Below are 24322 nucleotides of genomic sequence, written 5' to 3' on the forward strand. Positions count from 1 at the left end.
CAGGCGCCCTCACCCACAGAGGGATGGGGGCAGTCCGCGTACAGTAGGGGTCTCCCTAGGCTCTTCCACAGCATGGGCCAGGCAGGGGGCTCTGCGTGGATGCACAGTGGCTGAGCGGGTGACAGCGGGCTGGAGGGGGGAGGGGGTTTCAGATGTCAGTTTCACACATGTCAAAAAAAATCCAACACCCTGGTGGCTCCCCTCCAGAGCAGGAGCCGCAAGTGCAGAGGTCGGCAAGGGGCCCGGTTCCTAGTGTCTCTGCAGTCCTGCCTGCGGCAGGGGGCCTGGGGATTGGCCGGATGGGACGCCGCAGCTCTTCTGAGCGCCTGGGGAGGACGTGCCTGCCACACTCAGCTGGAGGAGCCGAGAACGCACAGCTGGGGGCAAGGGAGGGGGCATTCTGGGGCCCGAGGTGCTCTGGGGTCTGGGCCATGAGGGACAGTGGTCCCCAGGAGGCCCTCGGGGAGGGGTCCTGCCAGGAGGTGTCACCCATCCCTCTGCCACGGGCTGCTCGCCCGCCCCTAGGGGTGGAGGGCTGTGGGGCATGGAATAAAAACCAGAAATCAGCCCCATGGAAACTGACAAGCAGGGCTCTCAGGCCAGAGGGCAGCTCTTAAGGGCAGTGTCAAGGCCGGCTGAGGCCACTGTCTTGACGCTCCCTCTGTCCCCTGGGACTTACTGAGGTGTCCTTCTGGAAGAACACATGGCATGAGCGTATGGTGGAGGATGAATGCCGGGGTCTCTCTGCAAGGCCCCACCCGGCTCTGGACACAATTCTAAAGTCTGAGATGGTGGCACGAAAAATGGATGGGGACCGTCTGCTCGGTGTGTCCTCACAGGAGATGTCTGAGGGGCTCAGGGGCAGGGAGGGCCAGAGGTGGTGAGGAAGGAAGGCCTGAGGTTGGAGGACCTGGCCCTTTGGTCCTCCTGCCCCGATACCCCACTAACTGTCTGCTACCGTCTCAGCTTTGGTTGAGTTAAAGGCAAAGGAAACTGGAAAGAGGAAAAAAAAAAAAAGAAAAAGAAAAGAAAAAGGAAGAAAAGAAGGGAGAAAGAAAGGAAGGGAAACAACAAAATAAAACTGAGGAAAGGACAACAGCACGGCCGGCACCCCAACCCCGGATGGAGGCCTGTGATGCAGCGTCCCCCCTTCCCTGGCCGGGCCTCGGATGGCTGAACTAGCCCTAAGGTTCAGACAGACAAATATTGCATATATCGGGTTTGGTTTTTGTCTTTTTGTTTGTTTCATACCAGACCCCCTCCACAGTCACAGCTGGAAGACTCAGAACCGGCTGGGAGGGACAGGAGGGACCTGCCTCCCAAGGCCAGTCTCCAGGGATGGGTCCTTTGGCAAGAAGGAGGGGGCTGCATGGGGGGGTGGGGGACAGCGATTTGACCCTGAGCCAGGGGGACGCCAGCCTGCGGGAGAGGTGGGACGGGGGAGTCTGGCTATCAGCAGGGTGGCCACCCCATGGGGGGACTGCCGGGACCGTGGGTGCATGCATGGCGTCTGGGGGCTGGCCTGTGGCCCAGTGACAGGAGAAGCCCTTGCCCGGGGCCAGGGCACACCCCTGAGGTCTGTCGGCCGCTGTGGGCAGGGGATTCAGAAATGACCCCCCTGGAGCCCGAGGGTGGGGCTGGGGGTTGCAGAGCACCAGGGAGCGCCCCCAATGCAGCAGGAGACGTGGAGACAGAGCTGAGGGTGGGCTGGGGGTGGGGCAGACGTGGACTGCTTTTTTAGCAGTGTGGTTTTTAAGCGTGTGATTTTTCTTCATTTTTAAAAATTCTTAATTTTTCTTTTTTTTTTACAAATAGAAATACATCCCTTTTCAATTTTTACTTTTTATTTCATGTCATTGTTTTGTCTTTTTTTTTTGAACTACACGAGCAGTGCATGCAGCTATGTGTGCGCTGATATTGTTTAAAGGTAATACTTATTTTCGGAAGGCAAGGCACATCATGTGATAGAAAATTTCGTGCAAATTAGGAAACATGGAATTTTTTTAGTTTTTTTGTATCTTTTTTTTTCTTTTAAAGAGGAGGGGGTGGTGCTGGAGGGCTGGGGGACGGCTGGGGAGGAAGGGAGAGCCAGGTATAATTTGCCATGCAGTTATCAGCCGCCGCGAGCTGACGTCAGGAGCCAGGTCACAGGAATCCTTGACTAAGCACCATGCAAAGTTAGGTAGCTGGGGGCTGCCAGGTGCCCCCTCCCCTACCCCGCCTACCCGCACCCTAAGGTTCCCAGCTGAGAAGCTTCTGGAGACCCCGACTGCACCTCCCGGAGAGTACGGCCCATGCTTTGGTCCCCAACAGCCAGGCAGTGGATGGGCCCTGGGGACAGACGGACGGACGACGGGAGGGGGCCTGGTGGGGAAGGGTCTTGGGTCATTCTCTTTATGATTAAGTGGGTTCACCAAGCCCCTTGGGCTGGTTTGGGAGGAAAGTCTGGTTTCTGGGGAGGCAGGAGGAGGCTGGCCAGGCCTGGGGCACCGGGGTACCAGGGGAGGGAGAGGAGGGGGGCCAGGCTGGGTATAGTTGAGGCGGAGGCCCTGCCCAGGGCAATGGCTTTGGCCCAGGCCTGGGGATGGGGGGCCGTGGTGGCAGAAGGCGCTCCCCAGCGCCAGGCCTGGAAGAGGCCAGTTAGGGCTCAGGAGGATGGACCTGGAGGGAGTCTTGTGTTTGGGCCTGATGACCCTAGGACACCAAACACCCGATTCCCTGGCCCCCCGCTCACCCAAGGCCATCCTGGGGTTGGGGCAGGGATGGGGGTGAGGGGGCACCTGGGGTCCCCAGGTTTAGTGTTTTTGGAGCGGCTCAACGGAAAACGCTTAGCTGATGGGAGGTCCCCTACATGGCTGCAGGGAGCCCCGAGGCGCTGACCCTTCCTGCCCTCAGCCAGAACCCCCGACCCTGTCCAGGCGCAAGCGGAGGGCACTCGGCCCGGCCTTCTTTCCTTCTGGCCGCCCAGCTGCACTGCACCTCCCCAGCTGTGCCCACTTCGCAGGGGAGATGAAAGTGCAAACCATGGTCCCCCTGTGCGCCGAGAGGCACAAGGGAGGGGGTGTCGCTCCAGAATGTAAGGCACTGGCAGAGGAGGCGTGGGGAGGGGGCACATCGGCTTCCCCAGATCCCACCCCCACATGGCAGGACGCTTGGGGGATGCCCAACTCTGCCCCCTGGGTCTGCTCGGGGGGTGGGGGGGTCCCATTTCTCTAGCTCTGAGGGGGCGCACAGCAATGAGGGGTCAGTGACTGGAGGGGGCCGGGTTGTGGGGGAGGAGGGTGGAGGATGCCCACGGCCACTCGCGTCCCAGCTGGACAAAGGGGAGGGGGGCGGGCGGTGGGAATCAGGCACTTAAACCACTCGCTCTCACCTCCCACCTCCATGGGCTAAGTGGGGGGTCCTCCCCTTTCAGGGCTTGGGTGGATGGAGAGTCCAGAGGGGTGCCCCCATCTCGGGGAGCTCCAGGTCTCTCTGCTCCACCGCCCCCAGCCCCTTCCTCGGAAAGTGCATCTCTTACAGTGTGTGCAATGCGGAGCCCTCCCCGGGGGTGTGGAGCTGGCCGGGGCTGGGGTGCCATGGGGTGGCCTCCAATGCCTGGGGTGGGGCTGGGGGTCGTTTGCATAGAGACTTCTCCCAAACCGGGCAGGCGTGGGGCTTCCAGAAAGAACAAGTCCCCAGCACGCTCTGGGACAGGCAGAGGTCCACGAGCGCAAGACACTCTTGAGAGAGCACAGGCCACGCATCCCAGCTCCCTGGCCACGCCCGGGGTCTCCCCACAACCCTCTTCTGCCCTTGTCGCTTCCCCAACCACCCTGCTGGCCTTGGCTGCCCGCTGCTGGGGTCCTGCCTTTCCACTTGGCAAACACTGTCGCGGGGGCCTGGCCGACGTCCTGGCAGCGGCGGCAGCAGGGGCATGGGGAGAGGTGGCCTCGCTGGGTGTCCTGCCCCGTCGGCCGGGCACGGGCACCAGGCTGCGCTCACCTGGTCCTGGGCGGAGGTGGGAGCGGTGCCGGCCCTTCCAGAGCAGCAGCGAGAGGAGATGAATAACTTAGGAAGGCGCGCCGGCTCTGAGGGGTGGCGGGGCCGGGCTCTCCGGTCCGGTCCGTCTGGCCGCGGCGTCCCGAGAGTCCGAAGCGTTGCCGCCTTCACCTTCTGCCTTCTTGGTTGGGTGGGTTTATTTTTATGCATGGTTTTCTTTTCCGGTTTGTCTTTTTTTTTTTTCCTCTTTTCTTTCTTTTTTTCTGTTTTTTCTTCTGTGTGTATGTGTCTGTGTGTTTTGTCTTTCAGCCGCGCTGGGAGTCGGCAGGGTATTCTTGCTTGCTCTAGCTTTCCACCGAAAACGTGGGCTGAGGGCTGGCGCTGCGGCCCCCCAGGATTCCCAGGACGAAGGAGCAGGGTGTGGGAAGAAATCTTTCTTATCCCAGATACCAGGACTGGGCGGCCCGAGAGGACACAGAGAGAGAAAGAAGAGATCGAGGGTCAGGCTCCGCCAGCCACTGCCATGCCCACCGCGGCCCCACCCGACCCCTGTGACCTGTGACTTGTCCCCCCATCCCCGACCTGTCATAACCCGTTGGTTGACCCTGGGCAAGTGACCCTGCCCCTACGCAGGGCTGCCAGATAAATCACAGAATGCCCAGTGAAATCTGGATTCTGGATAAACGACCGATAAACCTTTTAACGTAAGTATACCCCATGCAACTTTTGGGATATACTTTTACTTAAGAGATTTTTTTGTTGCTGTTGTTTAAATCCTTTGTTTATCTGGAATTGAAATCTACCTGAGTATCCTGTAGTTTTGTTTGCTAAATCTGGCAGCTCAACCTCTGAGCCTCACTGCCCTGACTATAAAATGAAGGAGGGGACCCCCTACTCCGTTCATGGAGGGTGACTGGTCAATCTTTATGGAGCACCACCATACCTGGGCTCTGAGACTGGGGTTGTTGGTTTCCTTTTTTGTTTTAATAAACATTTTCCATTTAATGATTTCCTCCAGAACCCTATATGAAAGCAGAACTATTGCCCCCTGACACCCCATTTTGCAATGAAGAAAACTGGCGCTCAGAGAAGTTAAGTAACTTGCCCAAGTCCACCAGCATGGGAGGGAGGGGCAAAGCTGGAATTGGAACTCAGGCCTGAGAAGCTCCAGTCCCCACTGGTAGCCCTGCCTGGGGTTGACCCCTCAGCCTGGCCTTTTCGGGGGTCACAACTCCCACTTTACAGAGGGGGAGGATTGAGGCTCTGGGACAGGAGGCCAGGCCTGCATGTATAGCTGTGGCCTGGGTCTCCACAGGGAAGCTGCCGTACAGACTCTTCCCCTGGAAATGCATCCAGTTTGCCTGTGTGGGGTGGGCTTGGGGGTACGTAACACCCCATCTTTGCCCCACTGAGGTCAGAGCATACTGTATCCCCACCCCTGCTGTAAATCAATAGCACCCCCTCCAACCAGGCCACCCTGCAGCCACAGGGCCATCCCATCCAACTGATGCTGTGGCTCCCAGCCCCCCATCTCCAGCCAAGTTCAAGTTCATCTTGGCCATTACCTCATGTCTGGTTTCCGTTGGCAACCAGACAGATTCTGGGCGTGACCCTCCCCTGTGGTGGCCGGCCTCCCCTAGGCCCTTCCTCCCTTCCTCCTCCCCTCCTAGGCTCTCTGCCCAGCTCTGGCGCCCCGTAATGGGGTGGTGGGGGGGACCCTCAACTCAACATCCTCCCCCTTAGCTGAAGGGGAGACTGAGGCAACACGGTGCCAGAGGTGAGGTCCAGGCTCTGGCATCCCCCTAGCCTCTCTGGAGCCACCAGTGTGGCTTTGGGCATGTGGCTGCAACCCTCTGGCCCTTGGTTTACTCATCAGCTGAACGGACATGATGGACAAAAACCGTCTGGTGTAAAATGCTCAGCTGGGGGGAATCCTTCACATAGGGATGGAGGTAGGGATGTCAGAGGCCACAGAGTCTCACTTGGGGGGCCAAAGTGATGGATGGCTCAGGACTGGGGAGACTGATGGTGAAAGACGGGTGGGCAGGATGAAGAAGGTGGGCCATTCATCAAGGGGAGATCAACTGACACTGATCAGGGGAGGGGCAGTGACTGGAGGAGGGGATACTGATCAGGGGGAGGGGCACTGCCTGGAGGAGGGGATACTGATCAGGGGGAGGGGCATTGACTGGAGAGGGGGATATTGATCAGGGAGAGAGGCATTGATTGGGGGAAAGGCAGGGGATGCAAGGGCTTGTGCAGAGGCAGAGAAGCCACTGCAGGCTGGGGGGTGGGGGCGGAGGAAAGCAAACCCGCCAGGAATAATGAAGGCGGAGACAGAAGTGCTGACTGGGCCAGAAAGGAGAGGCCTCTCAACTCTGAGCCCTGCGCGCAGGGGTTCCAAGAGGGGGGAGTGGGTGTCACGGCTTCTTTCCCCCTTCCCTCCCTGAGGTCTGCCTGGACCAGGGGTGCCTGAACCCACTGGGGGACTTGGGGGCCTTCAGTCCAGGGACCTGTGGTCTTGCCTGTATGGTGCTGGCGAGATCTTCCCCCAGACCCAGATGGAGGGCCTCACCTTTCCTGTCACTCTTGAGAGTCTCTCACCCATCTGTCACCTTCCCTGCCTCCCCAAAACCAGCCTCACAAAGTGCTTTCCAATTCCCCGCCCTAGCTGTGTCCCTCCCTCTCTCTAGTCCCTTCCATAGCTCCCCTTGGCCCCCAGGCCAAAGACCACATTTGAGGTCTTCCACATTCAGGCTGTCTCCCCATCATTTCCAGCCTTTGGCAGTGCTGAGCCCCCTGCCTGGACACCCTCATCCTTTTCTGCCTGACACCAGGCTCCAACCCCTCCCGACCCAGGCAGAGTCCCAGATAGCCCCTCTTCCAAGTTCCTCGACAGTTCTGGTCTCACCCTCTCTGGGTACCCAGCAGGACTTGCAGGCTGGCGGGGGGGAGCAGGGGGGTGCGACCAGAAGCATGTAGAACCAAAGGTACACCACCTTGCCTGCCTTGGTTTCCCTCCCCTCTCAGGCCATCCAGGCTGACAATGGGGTAGGTGAGGTGGTGGGTGAGGGAGGCTGGGGAAGGGTTAAGAGGGCAGGGCCCTCTCCCTGTCACTTTTATTAGCTTTGATTTCTGAAGCAATTAGGACATTCCCAGCCTCCTGTGGGGAGGGATGTCAGGTCAGCTGGGACAGGAAACGCCTGGCTCTCAGAGAACTGTGGGGGTGGTAGTGTCCAGGCCCCGACAAAACTCAAAACCCAAAGAGGGGAGTCCTAGGGCCACCCCAGCTTGCTGGGTGACCCTGACCAAGTGACCTCTCTTTTGGATTCCAGCCGAGGCTCTGTAAGACAGGACACTGAATATTTTGGATATGTGAGGGTACGTGGGGCAGTCGGATAAAATTGGTTCCGTAACGCTTGAGACCCTTCAAAGCCACCCCAGGAAGTGCCCAAGGCCAGAAGAAGAGACTGAGGTTCAGAGTGACTAAAGTAGAACTGGGCATGAGCCCTGGTCTCCTGACCACAGCACCCCCAGCTGAAGTCTGGGCAGGAAGGGCAGAGGATAGCCAGGTCTCCCTCACCCACTCTGGCCCCTCCGCGCTGCCAGCAGCGACCAGCCCAACCTTGGAGGGTCCCCAGGGGGCCAGGCTGTGGTGGGAGGTTCCCTTGGGTCTGGTCTGGGTGGCTGAATCTGGTCTCAGCGGAGGACGGGGGATGTGGCTGCCTCTCTGCCTCCAAACACCCACCCTGCCCATGGACTCTGCTGTAGGAGACCTTCCCACAGTGGCTTGAGGGTCCAAATGTGGCTCCTGGGGACCCCACAAATCCCCATGCTCTATGGTTCTGGTGATTTAGAGATGCTGAGGGGCCCTGAGGAGGGTTCTTGGTGCATCTGGGCCTTGGAGGGAGCTGGCACTGCCCTCGGGCTGTTTTACATCCTGTGACCCCCTCCTCAACATGCACCAGGGACTGTAGGCTCTGGGGTCCAGCCAACACTCTCAAACACCATCTGCCCAACACACTCCTGGCCTGTGCACGACACAGATGTGGATCCCGGCCCGAAGGCAGGTGTTGGGGATGCGTGGGCAGGAGCTGAAGTCACCTCCCACCCTGAAGAAGGCTGGGAGCCCTGAGCCTCAGCTCCGGGCCCTCATGGCTCTACCTTGCACTGCTGTGCAGCCTCAGGCAACTCACTCCTCCTCTCTGAGCCTCCCTGTCTCGTCCTCAACCAGCCCCTCTCCCCGTTCCGCGGTGCACACTCAGCTGCAGTAATGCCAACTCCACCTCTACCACCCCCGCCACCTCGCAGGCTAGAGCCCGGGGCAGGGGCCTGTCTGCCGTACCGGGAGGCCCCACCCCGGCCCTCCTCTCCTGTGGTCCCTCTGGCCAGCACAGGAGGATGACGGGGGGGGGGGGGAGACTTGGGCTGACGTGCTGTGTGATCCTGGGCAAATCCCCTCACCTCTCCGAGCCTCCATCTCCCCATCTGTGCCAATGGGGCCAGGGCGGCAATAGCCCAGGCCCCACAGCAGCTCTGCTGTGACCGCCCCCGGCAGGAAGCGCAGGCGGACTTGGAGTAGCACCACAACCCTGGGCGTGGGCTCAAGGCCCTGGAAGGGCCTGGGAGGCTGGCCCCGCTGCCCCGCTGCCATGCTCAACAGCCACTGTGCTAGGGGTGTGGCTGGGGGGAGGCACGGGGCCCAGTGGGCCAGCTTCTCCCTGTGCACCCAGGCCGGCCCTCTGCCCTACCCCTCCCACCCCCCCACCGGCTGGCCTCTTGGCCCCTACCTGTGCCTGATAAATGCCCGTTGGATCCCTTGGTCCTAATCCCACAAAGGAACGGTTTGCAGGGGACGTGCCGGGCGTAGAGTAGGCTGCGGGGAGGAGAGAGACCGAGAGCCCGTTAGCGCAGAGGCGGCACGGGAGCACCAGAGAGGGTGGCCGCTGCCCAGGGTCACACAGCTGGGCCTTCGCACCCAGCACCCGGTCCTCAGAGCTCGCCGCCCTCCCCCTGGATGGTCCAGGCACCCGGAAAAGCCCACAGTCTCGGGCCCCCAGGGTCACGCGGGCCGGTGTCTGCTGGGAGGGAAGGCACGGGATGAAAGATTCATAATCCAGAAACCGCCTGTGAATTATTCAGGTGCTCCACTGCCTGGCCCATCCTGTGCCCGCGGCCTACACCCCGCACGGGGCGCCATGAATTATTGAGGGCGTTTTATTTATTAATTTTCCTCCTGGAGAGGGCGCAGGGAAGGCCGGGTGTGCGCGCGCACACACACACGTTTTTCTATTTTAATCTCACTGATTACGTTTTGTCAGCGAGTGAATGATTCACGACCCGGGCTGGTGGGGGGACAGGGGTGGTGGGAGGGTCCCCACGTGGTGAGCGGGAGGCAGTGAGGCCTGGGGGGTTTGGGGTGTAGGAAGCAGGCTGGACCTGCAGTTAAGAAGCTGGTACGGAGGGAAGGAAAATGAACCCACATTTATTCCTTGTCTATTAAGTGTCTACTGTATGCCAGGCACTGGGCACTATCCCATTTTAATCCTCAGTGGCCTCAATGCAGCAGACATGATAATTATGCCCATTTCACAGATGAGCAAGTAGGCAGAGGAGGTGACAACCAGCAGCACAGGCCAACTCTCCACTTTGCACCTGGTCTGCTGCTAAATGTTCTCCCTGACCTATTTCATCAACTCGCTACCCACCACCCTCTGGTGACTATTTCATATTGCCATTGAGAAATCTGAGGCTCAGAGAGGAGAGGACATTTGCCCAAAGTCACACAGGGAGCATGATGCAGAGGCAGGATTTGAATCCAGTGCCCCACGCTGCATCTGGTGTTTAGAGAAAGCCTATCTGCATGTAAGGCTACCCTGGCTCTAGGCAGGTAGTGGGAAGAAATGTTGGGGGCTGGGGTGCTGCATGTGGGGAGGGGGGCGGATGGGGCCCAGATGCAATGGTCGGCCCCTCCTGCTCGGGTCGGGTGAGGAATCTCACTTGGGGAGCGAGGGAGAGAGAGACACTCAAAAAGGGAAGGGGTTCAGGGAGAGGCTTGAGGTGGAGCCACTGCTGATGGGACAGACCCCAGGAGGGGGAATCTGAGACCTCTTCCCAGTCTGGAGCAGCCTTGGAGTGGGGGGTGCATTAGAAGCAAGCAAGCTGTAATCTGGAACCACGTCCAGAAGGTAGAAAGTTCTAGAATGTAAGGAGACCAACCCAGGACCTTCCATCAGGCTATCACCTGGAACCACATAGACACAGCAAAAAGTTCTAGGAAGTGAGGCAGCTGACCCATGGCCTCCTTGGGTCAGGAGGGCAGGTGGGGACTGTCCTGTCTACAGGTGTGGCCCAGCTGGGTTACCAGTAGCTGAACGGGGCCCCATTTCCCCCCAAGAATCCAGAACGCTGGAATTTTTATGTGAGATGTCCAGATTTTAAAACAACAACAGATTTTCATTTTCCACAAACAAGAGGCATCTAGGGGCCGAGTCTGGCCCTCCGGCCTTTCTCCTTTGAGATCTCTGCTTGTCCCTCTGCCAGCTGCCTCTTGCACGGAGGAGGATTCAGAGGCCCAGAAAGGGAACACAGGGGCCCCAGGCCACTCAGCCAATGGGGGCAGACTCCAGACTTGCCCCTGGCCACCCTCTAAGGCTGCCTTGGCTCTGCGTGGACCTGACCAGGTGGCCCCAGGCCTCTATCTGGGGACCCACCAAACTCGCCGGTACCCACCGGGCCGTGCCTGAGCCCCCGACCCCAGCAGCGGGGGCCGGGGAGGGGAGGGGCCCCTCGGGGACGCCCGCCCTGCCACGGGCACCGCTTCCCGAGTGCTTACAGGGCGAGGTCGGCGACGAGCTTCCTCCCTCGGAGGTGGGTTTGGTGGCAGGGGGGAGCGCCAGCCGCGGCAGCCCGGGGGGCGGGGGTGCCAGCATCTGAGCGGAAAGGCAGTGACTGGACATTTTGAGCTGGCCACTTCCATTTAACTGGGGGGACAGAGAGACAGGTGGTTAAGGCGGCGGCGCCCCCTCCGCCTCGGGCTGCCATCTGCCCGCGCGCCCGCAGCCCTGCAGGGCCGGGGAGGGGCTGATGGGCGTGGCCAGGGCGAGTTTGGTGGGTGCCCGGATGACCAGGACGGCGGCCTCCAGCGTCCCGTCCCGGGATCCAGCCTCCTGGGATCGCGCTCCCTCCGCCGCCTCCTCGAGCCACTCTGCACCCACCTGCTTCCCTTCCACGCCTCCTAAACAGCCTTGTCCCACCTCCGGGGCGGCCCCCCGGCGTTCGCTGCGGGGACACATCCTTCCACCACCTTGCCCGCAGTTCCCAGCTCCAAAAGGCTCAGAACACCCAATGTTTTGGTGGAAGTTTGGCCAGAGCCAGCCTGAGCTCCGCCGTAACCGTGTTTGGTTTCGAGGCGTCCTAAAGCATGTGCTGTCAATTTTGACATCCGAACAAGCCTCAGTTCTGACCCGGCCTGGCTCCGGGTGCTTCAGATGAGAGGGGCTGCGGACTCGCTGCTGCACGACGGAGAACGTGGGGGCGGCCGCCTGACACTCGCAGTGACGCGCCAGGGCCCCAGGGAGGTCGCGCCCTCCAAACTCACCGGTCCAGGCTGCTGACTGGCTGGGTCGCAGGCCAGCGAGACGAGATCTTTGAGCGGGTCCTGGGGGTTGAGGTGAGGCGGGTAGCGGATGGCCGTGTGCGGGAAGTAGGTGGAGGCCGTCTGCGGCAGGATTGAGGTCGTGGGGAAGTGCAGGGCCGAGGATGGGTGTGGGCTCCGGGCGATTCCTGCGGAGGGGGCGGGGTGGGGGGCGGTCACCGGGGGCTCTGGCCAGCCCCCTCTGTCTCCCTCTGACTGTTTGTGGGCGTGGATCATGCCTGCATCAGGCCCTGCTGTCATTTACACGCCCAAATTCGCTGACTCCACCGGGACCCCACAGGGTTCTGGTATCACTTCTGTTTTTACTTCTTTTTTAAACAGAGGATGACCGGGCGCTCTGGGAGGGAATGCTCCCTGCCCCAGGCCATGCGAGCAGGTAGTTCCAGCCCAGGCTCACTGGCCTCACAGCTAACTCATTCCATAAATGGCTGGCAGGTCAGGCTTTTAAAAAATATTGAGATATAATTTGCACATTAAAATTCACCCTTTTGAAGTATACAATTCAGTTTTTTTTAACACACTGATGGAGCCATGGAACCATTACTAGTCTCTTTTAGAACATTCTCATCACCCCCAAGGAAACCCCATCCCCACTAGCATCACCCCCATCTCCTCCCTAGCCCTTGACAATCACTGACCCACTCTCTACCTCTGTGGATTGGCCTGTTCTGGACGTTTCATATAAATGTTATCACACACTATGTGGCCTCCTGTGTCTGGCTCTCTCACTGAGCACCGTGTCTCAAGGTCCATCCACATTGTAGCGAGTGTCAGGGCCTCGCTCCTTTTCATGGCTGAGTAATATTCCATTCTGGTATTTGCTTTTTTTCCTTTTTCTACACAATTCAGTGACTTTCAGTATATTCAGTTTGTAATTCCAGAACATTTTCATTTCTCTGAAAAGAAGCTCTGTGACCATGAGCAGTCACTTCCCCCTTCCTCTCTGTCCAGCCCCTGGCCAGACAGTAAATATTTTTGGCTTTTCAGGCCATAGGGTCTCTGTTGTAGCCGGTCAACTCTGCCCTGCAGCCTGCAAGGCGCTGCAGACAACATGGTAACGGATGTGTGTGGCCCTGCACTAATAAAACTTTATTTACAAGAAGAGGAAGTGGCTGGGGTGGGGGTGCTGCTCTGCTGGCTCCTGTTCTAAACCACTGTGCTATTTTGGGGATTTCTGCCCTTCCGCTGTATGTGTGTCTGCCCTTGTATGGAACTAAATCATTATTATCACAACCAAGGGGCAACAGGTGATATTCAAACTCTTATTTAACTTATTCTATCCCACGGACAGCCCTGGGAGGGCGATGTTTATGAGCCCCAATTGACAGATGACTGGCTCAGCTCACACCCTGAGGCTGCTGGAGTCTCTCCTCTGCTTCGAGAGTGATGCTTCCCATCTGTGTGGCCAGGAGCACCCGGATCTCTGTGTGGCCTGCGTGTGTCTTTGTGTGTGTCTGCCTCCTTCTGTGGCCGCCTGACCCGGTGGTCTGTCCGTGGGTCACTCACATGGGGAGCAGGTTGAGGGGTGAGCCCTGGGCTGCACCTCCTTGTACAGAAGGGGAAACTGAGGCCCAAAAGGACTGAGTCAGCCCCAAGTGCTCTCTGCCACAGCACCTTCAGGCTTTCTTGCCTGGTTGGGAGGCTACAGCAATAGAACTTGTGGTCAGATGGCCAGTGGGACTTCCCTGGCCACGAGGGGCCTGGTCAGAGGGCCCAGCCGCCCCTCCCCGCCTGGGGTGTGCAGTGCTCACCACTGTGCACGGCGATGACGGGCCGGTGGTGCTGGGTGAAGCTGGAGAGACGAGGCGAGTCCTGGGGAGATGGGCTGTTGAAAGGTGACTTGTCCATCTCTGTCTTCTTCACTGGGGATGAGATGCCTGTGGGGAGGGCAAGAGGGTCAGGGGCCTGCAGGCAGGGCCGCCCCACTCCCAGGACCCCTGGACCTCCTTCTCCCAGCAACCTGTGGGCAAGGGGCTGGGAGCCCAATGAATAGAGGGGCAAACTAAGGCTCAGAGAAGGGGGCCACCCAGGGTCACACGACCCATGGGATGTGGAGCCTGATGCCACACAGGCCCTGGGACGTCACAGCCTGGTCCCCAGCTTCTCTCTTTCCAGAGATGGATGAGCTCAGGGCTGACCCTCTCCCCTGGGGACACCAGAGCCCTGGAGAAGGTGGCATGGTGGGCAGGGGGAGGGTGGTCTGGTCCAAAGCCCGAGTCGCTCTGTGCTTGTGTTCCCCCATCCTTACTGGGGTGACAGAACTATCCCTGTGGAGTCATTGCATTAAGTGACATACAATATGTAAAGCCATTAGACCAGGGCCTGCCACACACCCACGTGCTGGAATTACTTGCTGTCATTCCTCTGCAGACGGAGGCCTCACTACCTCCCATGGCTGCCCTTCGGAACTCGGACGGTCTCCAGCTCAGCCTCAAGGAATGAATGGTGTAAAATGGGCAGGTACAGACTCCATGGAGGCCGTGGCACAGAACGAACACTGGCTCAGGAGCCTTGTCATGATAGGGGGGATGGTCTGCCAGGGCACATGTTCCCTTGAAGACGTGTGACTGCCTCCCCTGCCTCCCTGCGCCCCCTCTACGCCATCCTCTGCAGAGGCTTTTTCTATTGAGAGTTAGGGATGGTGACGTGCCTGGAAAACGGCAGAGTCCCCTGCCTGGCCTCATCCCTGGAACTGGACTCTCAGTGAAGTGGGGCCCGGAGGCCGACATGTTTAGAAATTATTTTAAAATTCATTTTAGGGTGAAACATACCCACTGAGACCACAGTGGATTCACACGTGGTGAGGGGGGAGACATCTCCCACCCAGCACAAGGTGGCCTCTCTGGTGACAGACATCGGGGCTGGATCACCCTCCATGAGTGTCCTGGGCACTGCAGGGTGGGGAGCAGTATGCCGGGCCCCACCCACTTGATGCCAGGAACCCCGAGTCATGACAAGACAGACAGCGACCAGTATTTCCTGGGTGGCAGAACCAACCGGTCAGAACCCCCGCCTTACTCTCAGGCCCACTGCCACTGTCTGTGGGTCTCCTGCCGATGGTCCCTGGGGCATCTGTGGCATCCCCAGCGCTGGGCCACCTGGGATGCTGCTGCAGCTCCCCTCTGGCACTTCCCCGTGGGGGCTTCCTGTCCTCTGCAGCTGCACGGTCTGGGAACCAGCCCCTGGACAGGCCACCAACTGCTTTTGCTGTTACAAAGGTCACTGCCCCTGATGGCTCAGAGCGCACATCACACTGTTGAGAGTGGGGAGCAAGTCTCGGCGTGTGGTTGGCAGCCCAGAGGCCCCATGGCCAAGCCGGCCGTCAGAGCAGGCCCGGGCCTCCCCAGGGACAGGAGGAGCTGGTGGGACCTAGGGCGGCCGGCAGGGAGGAGGCTGGCCCCGTGGGTGCTGCGTACTTTGTGTGTGTGCGTGCGCGCGCTGGCACAGGAGCGTGGCGGGCTCCCTGCTGGCGCGGGGCTGGCTGTAGCGGGAATGAGGTTAGGGCTGTCAGATGCTCACTTAGGAGGATTTCCTAGAACAGCCTGTCCTGGATGGAAATAGTGTGGTGCGGCCCCAGCCCCCAGCCGCATCTCCACAGGCCCTTCCTGAGCCGGGGCCTGCAGAAGCCAGGGAAGGAAGGAGGGGAGAGCGAGCCGGCCAGGGGGCTGCAAGGAAGAGTAACCCTTGTGCTCCTGGGCAGCTCTGAGGGGGTCCTGCACACGTGCGCGTCTCCACATCTGAATACCCCCCATCCTGTTTGTTGTCACGGCCCCACGTGAGCAACGCTGTCCGGTTAACACAGTGCCCTGTGTCCCTCATCGAAGCAGACGTCTCCCCATTTAACAAGCGTGCCCGTAACATCCCCTGGATCTGACTGGCCAGCTTTTTGCTCAACATACACATCTCTACGCCCCCATACGAGATCGCGCATGTTCCCCATCAAAAACGTAAACCTTAACGACACACATGCCTGTAGATGCCCCCATCTGAGTGTCCCTGCACTCGCTTGTCACAAACGCCTGTCCATCCCGTGTCTGAGCACCTGCCCATCTGCTAGACAAACTGGCCCATCTCCCTGCAATGCCAGCGCCACTGGGGGTGCCGACTGCAGCCGCCCGCTGGGTCTCTAGGGCCCAGGACACAGGGTGGGCAGAGAGAGTGTGGAGTGGATGGGTGGATGGAGCGCAGTTCTGCTGGGAATGGCCGTCACTCAGTGAGCACTTACTATGCGGGCCAGCCTCCCACCCTGCCAGCACTGCTGACAGCAGGGGGCTGGGTCATCTTCTGTGGGGCTGTCCTGGGCACTGTGGGGTGCGGAGCAGCTTCCCTGGGCCCCGCCCACTGGATGCCAGGAGCCCCCCGCCGTCATGACAACCACAGATGTCCCAGACATCACTCAGTGCCCCCTGAGGGCAGAGCTGACCTGGGTGAGGACCCTCCGTGAGGTCCCTGGGAGCCAAGAAGTGCTTGAGCTGGGATTCAAGCTCCACAGGCCATGCTCTGTCACCCCCTCCTGCCCCCAAAAAGAGATGGGGGAAGCCCCTCTCTCCAGGTAACAGAGGAGAGAGATAAGTTACCTGCTTTACTCCACAGAACAACTACCTGTGGCGGGGAGGGGTGGGGGGCCCGATGGGAGGACCCCTGTGGGAGGACCGCAGAAGCAGCAACAGAGAAGACCCTGGGGCCCCCTTTCTGCCCCGCATGGGTGGGAAATCAGGGAAGGCCTCGGGAGGTGGCCGGAGGAGAAAGGGTACTCCTGGCCCTCCTGGCCTGGGCATGGAGTGGGCAAACGCCTGGAGGCTGGTGCATGGGGCTTAAGAGATGTGGCTGCAGGGGTCTTGCCTGGATGGGGGTGGAGGGGCCTCGCCTGGGTAGGGGTGGCATGATCTCCCCAGGCCTCTGCCCCTCCCAGGCACCAGACAGTGGATGCTAGAGCTGGGGTAGGTTAGCTGAGCGCTGCCCGTGGTGGCCTCGGCAGAGGAAGGCAGAGAGCGCTCTAATCAGCTTAACCTCCTTAATGAACAGCTAATTGGAGGCCGTCTAGACAGGAAGTTGGAGGAAGCCGGGAGGGGAGGAGGGGAAGGAGAGGGAGGGGAGGAGGAGCGGGGAGGACACAGAATCCGTCTCCCTGCTAGGCTGTCAGTGGGGAGGCGGGGCAGGGACATAGCAGAGGTTCATACTGAGGCTCCCACAGGAGGGAGTGAGTCAGCCATCACCTGAGGTGATCAATGGCAGCTACAGGGGTCCAACCCCTTCTGGCATTCCCTTCCAGCTCTATGATTCTCCATCACACATCAGAAGCTGGTACAGGCTTCCTCTGTGTCCTCCCCCGTCCAGGACACTTTGTCAGGGCAGGAAGGTCAGACCAAGCCCCAGTGACTCTAACATTTCCTTCCTTTTAAAATTTTGTTCTTCCTTTTTGAGCATCCTGAATTGAAAGTTGGGCTCTTTATTTCCAGCCTCTCTCTTTTTCGAATCAGTAGACTCCAGGCTATAATTTTTCCTCTCAGGGCTGCTGTGGCTACATCACAGAGGCTGTCTTTCAGCTCTAAATAGTATACACTTTATATGTGGACAACCTCTAAAATCACAGAATTAACAAGAAGTGCTTCTGAGTTCCCAATCAGTAAATGCCAGGGCAGAACTTAACTGTCTCCTAATACCTGCTCTATCCTTCTTCCTTAGTAACAGAACCCTTGAATTTGAGATGGGCACATAATTGCTCCAAGTGAAAATACATTTCCCAGCAGCTCTTGCAGCAGAGCATGGCCCTACAACTAACTCAGGGGCTTAGAGATAAGCAGAAAAGGTAAGTGTATCTTCTGAGAATTATTTTTAAAAGGAGAGGACACACCCACATTTGATCCTTCTTCTTTCCTGCTGGCTGGAAAGCAGACATGATGCCTGGAACCCCAGCAGGTATCTTGGACCATGAGACAGGACAACCACATTCAGTGGAGCACAGGCAGGAGTCTAAGTGCCTTACATCACACTTGCCTGGGGCTGTTGATGGCTGGACATATACTTGCAGGAGAAATGCACTGTCCTTTTGGGTTTTCTGTTATACACAATTAAGCCTTAAGCATATTAAATACAGGGTCTTTATAAAGACAAACCTGAGAGAGACATTTTGATCCATAAATTAGAGCCTAATAAATAGAGAGACAGGTTGTCCTAGCATTAGGTACCTACCCTGGGAGCCCACACTGAGGAAGAGGGAGGACCCTTGGGACCTCAAATGTCACAACAAGATGTGTCAAAGACTGACTCAAAGGCATGGGAATTTTATAAAGACATGAGCACCAAGAAACTCTCCCATTTCCCTGGCCAGATGGCTGCTTTACGCACATTCTTCCATGTCCTCCTTCCAAGTCTCCAAAAGAATGATCATTCTTATCACTCTCACTTTGGAGATGAGGCAACTAATGCTCAGAGAAGTGAATTCACCTGCCCAAGGTTACACAGCCTACACAGTGAGTCAAGGGCAGAGCTGGGATTTGAACCCTGATCTCTCTGATGCCTGAACCTGCTCTCTTAATTATAATGTTAAATTGCTTTTCAAGAATCTTGTAGGCATGACACTTTGTATAGACAGATCTTTATGAGAAACCGTGCTCTATAGGGATAGGGAGGAGGGAGAAAGGAGAAGGGGAGAAGAAAACAAATTCCAAGGAATACTGGGTACTTCTGTGCCAGACCTGTTTCAGGGACATCAAATGTATTTTAACTCACTTAATTCCCATAATAAGCCTATGAGGTGGGTACTGCAGGTATTAACAACTCCATTTTACAGATGGAGAAACAGGCCCAAGAGGTGGGGTCACCAGGAAGCTGTAAGGGCTGGAGGACTCGAGTGTTTACGTTCATAACCACTAGGCTATACCGTCAGGGTGAACCCTTAATAACGGATAAAGAACTGGGTAGAGTCATGCTTCTACAATTTGGGGGCACAGACCCAGCTGAGAATCTAAGGAATGCCAAGGACGCCCTTCCCAGTCTAACCGTAGGCCACTGTTCATGTCATTTCCCAAGTCACAGACGCTGGTCCTCTAGAGAGCAGAATCTTAAAGTGAAAGGGATTCTTTAGATAAGAACCACTGAGGAGACCGGGACCCCAAAGAAGGGAAATTTTTGAAGAAAGCCCCCGGGATGACGGTAAGTAACCAAAGAATTTCGAGAAGACAGCGTTCAACAGAAAAGAAACCCTACAGAACTGCAGACCCTATAGAACAGGAGAGAGACACTCTGGACAGGATCCTATGGAGACAGGGAGCAACAGTAAAATCCACCGGGGAAAGGCGCTATGAGAAAAGAGGCGGGGCTCCCATGGAACTGGAATCACACGAAGCAAGCAAGATAGGAATCCTATTTAAAAAGGAAGCCGAGGGTGGACCCCAGCGAGAAGGAATCCTACGTCTCAGGGCCCTCTAGCTGGCACCCTATGTGAGTTGAGGCTCTACCTATGGCAGGCCCCAGGAAGAAGCACCCTGTTGATCAGAATCGCTACTAAGTCAATTCTGTGGATCAGGAACCCCACCGAGATAGGCCCTTAACAGGCAGAGGGTAGGAAAATCGGGCAGCGGATAATCTCCGCCCTCCCCAGCCTGAGCGGAACCAAAGAGCTCCGGGCACGTGAACCCGGACTTGACTTCCATCCGCGCGCAGCCCGCGAGACTACAATTCCCAGGAGGGCCCGCGACCCTAGGCCTGCTTCCGCTCCCTGGCGGCCGCGCATTGCCTTCCGGAATAAGTAGTCCCCGCTGCGGTAAACCCGACCGGAAGACCGGTCCGCCGCCGCCGCCGCCGCCAGCCCCACCTCCTTCCATGTCCTCCGTCCAGTTGCGGCTGCTACTCGTGGGAGAGCTGGGCGAGGTGTAGTAATCGCCGCCAGGGCTCGTGTCCACGTCTTCCTCCATCGAGCCGGATTTGTGCCTCTTGCTCCTAAGGGGCGAAAAAGGAAGCCCGCATGCCGGTTACCAAGGAGACGCAGGGGGCCGGGCCGGCATCACTACTTCCGGTTCCTAGAGGGCGGGGCGAGGAGGGAGCTATCGCGAGACGTCACGGGAGCCGTGCATTTTCAGCCGGTTCTCAGTTAACACCTGTTTCAATCTGCCTGTTACTTGGACAGGACGCCTGGGGCCAGCGGCAAGGAGGAACTCAGCCCAGGTCCAAGCTAACAAGCTAGCCAGTGGAGACTAAAGCCCTGAAGGCTGATCACTTGGCCTGCTGTAATCCTCAGAACAACCTAGTGGGATTATGATCCCATTTTACAGAAGAGGAAACCGAGGCAAACACGATGTGACTGGCTACCGATCACATGGCCTATCTCAGCAATAACCAGTGTCTGAATTCTTATGGAGTCTCAAGTGCTGGACCTGTTAGACTCGAGGCTGTGGGAGCCCAGAGTAGGGTGTCAGGGATGGAGAAAGAGTCACTTGGAGGCTGGGCTTTGAAGGATGAGTATGAGTTTCCCAGGTGGAATGCGAAAACGGAGAGGAATGAACCAGCTGGGGCCAGATAGAGATAGGTGTGTGGGGAGCGGGTCATGAAATGCCAAGAGGTGGGCCCTGGGCACGTACCCACTGGAGGAGGTGCTGGGTAGCGTTCTTCTCATGCCTGTGCTGGCTGGATTCAGGTCGTACGCCAGGTGCCCCTGCAGCTCCCCCAGGGAGAAGTTGGGTCCTGTTCCAGTCACCACTGGTGCTGCAAAGGACGACAGAGAGGACAGTGAGGGAGGAAACAAGGTCCCTGGGTGCAGTTTGCCCTAGAGGGGTGGGAGAGCCACCTGGGTGCTGGCAGTCTGCAACAGAACCCCTTCCCAAATTGGCCTGTTTCCTGATTTGTCCAAAAGTGGCCTTATTCTACAGATCAGAACGAGGGCATTGAGAGAGGCCAAGGTCACGTTGTGAGGCAGAGGCATAGCCAGAGCTGGAGGTCAAGCTTCCCAGCACTACCAGAGGCCAGGCTCTGCTGATCTGGACAGGGAGGGCAATGGTTAGGGTTAAGGCAGTGCAGTGCCCAGAGCCCCCTGGGGTGAGGTTTAAACAGGGGTGTCTGGAGGATTGGGGAGGGTCCCTGCAGGTCCATAGATAAGGCAAGAGGACAGGAGGCAAAGCAGGTGGAGGGCGGGGCCATCTGGGGTCTCTTCCTCAGGGAATGGGGAGGCCCCAGGAAGGGGGGATGCTGGAGTGGAAGTTTCTTTAGCCTTTCCACCCAGCATCTGGAGTCCTTCCTGGAGAAGAGCACGTCACTGTGACCTTGGCCTCTGGGAAGGGCTGGATACCGCCCTTCCTGGGAACCTTGGCTTGGTGACAGGGGCTGCTTAGAGAGGACGTGGGGGAGTGGGCAGGGTGACAGGCTCCTTCCTCCCTGAGCCTCTCTTCTCTCCCCAAGTCCCCTTCCCTCTTGGAGCCCCCATCCTGAATCCACTTCTTTCCACCAGCCCTCCCCTGTGTGAGCCCCTCCCTCTGCAGGTCCCAGCACAGGGTGGGCGGGGACACTTACTCCGGGACACTTGGATGAGCTCAGTGACACTGAACACACCGGAGGTGACGAAGCTCTCCTGGAAGTCGGTGGTGTCTGGAAAAGGGAAAGGCTGGAGGTCAGCAGGTGGCCAGCTGAGCCGGGTCTGTTCCCCCACCCCCCGACACTCCTGGGCTGCCCAGATTGCGGGGGTTGGACCCAGTCTGGGCGGTCACTCTGTCTTCCCCCTCCCCTCGTCCCCTCTGCGGCCCTGCAGCAGGAGGATGTCCTCTGGTCCGACGGGGGAGTCCCTCCGCCCTAACCCAGCTAGGGAGGACGTTCTTCTCTGAGCAGCTGCTCAGCCCTTCTCACTGCAGCCTCCCCCAGCCTCCCAGCCTTCACCCAGGGCCATCATGCCTGGGCAGGCTGCGCACATGAGTGGAGGCCAGACCTGAGTTCAAATCCCAGCTAGGATGCCCAGAGTGTAATCTTGGGCAAGTTACTTTAACCTCCTTCAGCCTCAATGGTCTAATCTCAAAAGTGGGACCATACACCCTGTCATCTTGGGTGGATTTGAGACATGAATCCTTCTACCTAGGAGGGACCAGCTCACCTCCTTTGCCTCAGTCTTCACCCCACACAATGCTGCAGCTGCTTACGCTGCCTGCCCCCCCAGGCCTGGAGCCCTGCAGTGTCCCCAGTGCCTAGACCAGAGCCTGGCAAATGGCAGGGGCTCAGAACCACAGGCTGAATGGAGGGTCCAGAGGCAGCAATTAAAACCCCCACTGTGCCCAGGCGCACACCTGCCTGATGTCAAAGGAAGAGGGCCCCTCCTCTCCAGGTTGGGGTGGTTTAGACCCATTTCATGGGTTTGGAAACTGAGGTTGGCCACGAGAGGGCAGGAGTCCTGGCCAACCTGGAACAGCTGGGAGGAGGCCTGTCCCACCTGGAGGCCCTCACAAGCAGGACCCATTTCTTCAGCAACCGTTTACTGAGCACCTCTGAGCTGGGCACTGGGGATACAGTGGGAGATGAGACGGACAGAAGCAGCTGCCCTCCAGACGCACAGTCCAGTGTGGGTGACAGATGCCACATAAGAGCAGGAAGTCAAAAAAACCTGTACATGGATGTTCACAGCAACATGATTTATAGTAGCTAAAATTGGAGACAACCCAAATGTCCATCAGCAGATGAGGGATAAACAAATGTGGCCCCTCCCTATGCAGGAACATCACTCAGTCCTGAAAAGGAGTGAAGCGCTGACCCTCACTACCATGTGGACAGACCCTGAGAACATGATGCTCAGTGAGAGAAGCAGACAAAGAAGGACACACAGTGTGTGATTCCATAGACGTGAAACGTCCAGAACAGGCCAGTCCACAGGGACAGTGGAGTTGTGGTCACCAGGGGAGGGGGAGGGATGAATGGAGGTGGGGTTGCTTTTTGGGGTGCTGAAAATGTTCTGGAACTAGATAGAGGTGATGGATGCACAACACTGTTAATGTACTTAATGCCACTGAATGGTACGTTGTAAAATGGTTGAAATGATGCATTTTATGTGTATTATACCACAATTTAAAAAAGGTTTTTTTAAAGATCATGAAGTCAAAGGTAAGGAGTGTCAGGCAGTGGTAATAAAGCAGGTGAGATCAGGGGAGCCTGCTGGGGAAGGGATCTGTTTTATTTTACACAAAGGGCTCAAAGGAGGTCTGGGAGAGTGATATTTTACTAAGACCTCAAGGCAGGGGTGAATAAGAGGAACCCGCGAGTTAAAATTTGGGAAGTGCCAAGACAGCACCTGGCACGGGGAAATTGCCCTGCGAAAATTGGCGGCCCCGATTAGGATGACCTTAAACTCGACGTTTTGCCACCTCCCTGTGGGCCACAATGTTCCTGGTGGTGGGAGCGGCTGGTGCAAAGGCCCTGGGGTTGGCACGCAGGAGTGGGGAGAGTGGTCAGAGGGGGGGCACTCTGGCTTGGGGGGGGTTGGGGCGGGGCGGGAGCAGTTCTTGTCCAGGCCCCCAGAGGGCAGCACGGGCCAGCACAGGCCACAGGGAGCTCACAGCAGTGCCCAGGTCCCCAGCTGTCCACCACTCAAGCCCCCTGGTTACAAGCTTTGTGCACACCATTTATTGAGCAATTACTACCTGCCCAGGCCCATGATGAGAGGCTCGGGACCACACTATCCCCAGGAGGACAGGGCGGTGGCCCCCAGTGTCCAGGGGAAGTGGCCATAGCCATTTCCTGCTAACCCAGCTGGCCAGCTGGTGTCAGCACACCCCTGCACCCTCCCCCCACCGGGGTTTCCTGTTTGTGCAGCGCTTGCCCTGCTCCTTCTCCAGGGGACTCCCTGGCGGGCGGGGAGGAAGTGATTTCCTCAGCCAGACGCTGGAGCTCCCCGCGGGACCAGGCCAAGCGCCACGGCCCCTGCCGCCTGCCCAGAACATCTGGCTTGGAGGGAGGCGCCTGGGAATCACAGGAGGCCAAGGAGGACTCGGGTCACAGATGGCCGGTGAAGAGTGGCCTGGGGGCCTGTGAACCTCCTGGAACCATCCAGCCTCCCTGTGCCGGACCTTCCAAGGGGGATGCCCTCGCCCACCGGCTCCTTCTTCCTTTCTGCCTTTTCATCTCTCCTCCTCCCTCACCCTGATGTACCAGCTCTCTAGGTTCTCCTCCCCGCTCTGCTTCTTCCCTCCTTCTCTCCTTTCCTTCTTCCTACAAATGTTTTTTGAGCAACTACAGTATACCAGGTCCTGTTCTAGGCACTCAGGACAGAGCAGTGACCAAGACAGATAAACACCTCTGCCCTTGAGGAGGTGATGTTCCACTAGGAGAGTTAAGCAAACACATTTGCAACCGCTAAGCAACTAAGCAAATACATATACAATCACTAACTTCCTCTAAAGGAAATAAAACAGAGGGCTATGATTGAGCTGAGGGGCTCAGGGAAGATCCCTCTGAGAGGGAGGCATTTGAACTGAGACCTGGGTGATCTGGAAAGAGAGAGCAGTTAGTGGTCCAGACCGAGGGCACAGCCCGTGCAAAGGCCCAGGGGCAGGACTGTGCCTGGCATGTTGAAGGAGCAGCAAGGAGGCCCAGGTGGCTGAGCAGAGGGAGAGGGGAGAGGGGAGAGAAGGAGGAGGTGAGGGCAGGGAGGGGGTGGGACAGGCCATGCAGCGCCTTGTGGGCCTGGGGAGTTCTTGGGCTTCTACCCTGGAGGAA

At 58.1% G+C, this 24322-nt stretch overlaps 1 protein-coding gene across 7 annotated transcripts in view; it reads right to left on the reverse strand.

Moving 5' to 3' along the window:
- Positions 1-4232: 4232 nt before the first annotated feature.
- NFIC (nuclear factor I C) overlaps positions 4233-24322 on the reverse strand; it is a 61361-nt gene continuing 41271 nt past the window's right edge. For 3 of the 7 annotated variants that reach the window (XM_072948001.1, XM_006206405.4, XM_072948002.1), the window contains 8 exons: positions 21143-21217; positions 20218-20341; positions 19455-19579; positions 13390-13515; positions 11582-11766; positions 10817-10964; positions 8772-8857; positions 4233-4436 (listed from right to left, as the gene is read on the reverse strand). In XM_072948001.1, the coding sequence (XP_072804102.1) occupies positions 4419-4436; positions 8772-8857; positions 10817-10964; positions 11582-11766; positions 13390-13515; positions 19455-19579; positions 20218-20341; positions 21143-21217 (887 nt within the window). In that variant the 3' untranslated portion in view covers positions 4233-4418. The remainder of the gene's footprint in view (positions 4437-8771; positions 8858-10816; positions 10965-11581; positions 11767-13389; positions 13516-19454; positions 19580-20217; positions 20342-21142; positions 21218-24322) is intronic. The other 4 variants (XM_072948003.1, XM_006206406.4, XM_072948004.1 and 1 more) reach the window with 2 other exon arrangements.

Source organism: Vicugna pacos, chromosome 22 (genome assembly GCF_048564905.1).
Source record: "Vicugna pacos chromosome 22, VicPac4, whole genome shotgun sequence".
Classification (NCBI taxonomy): domain Eukaryota; kingdom Metazoa; phylum Chordata; class Mammalia; order Artiodactyla; family Camelidae; genus Vicugna; species Vicugna pacos.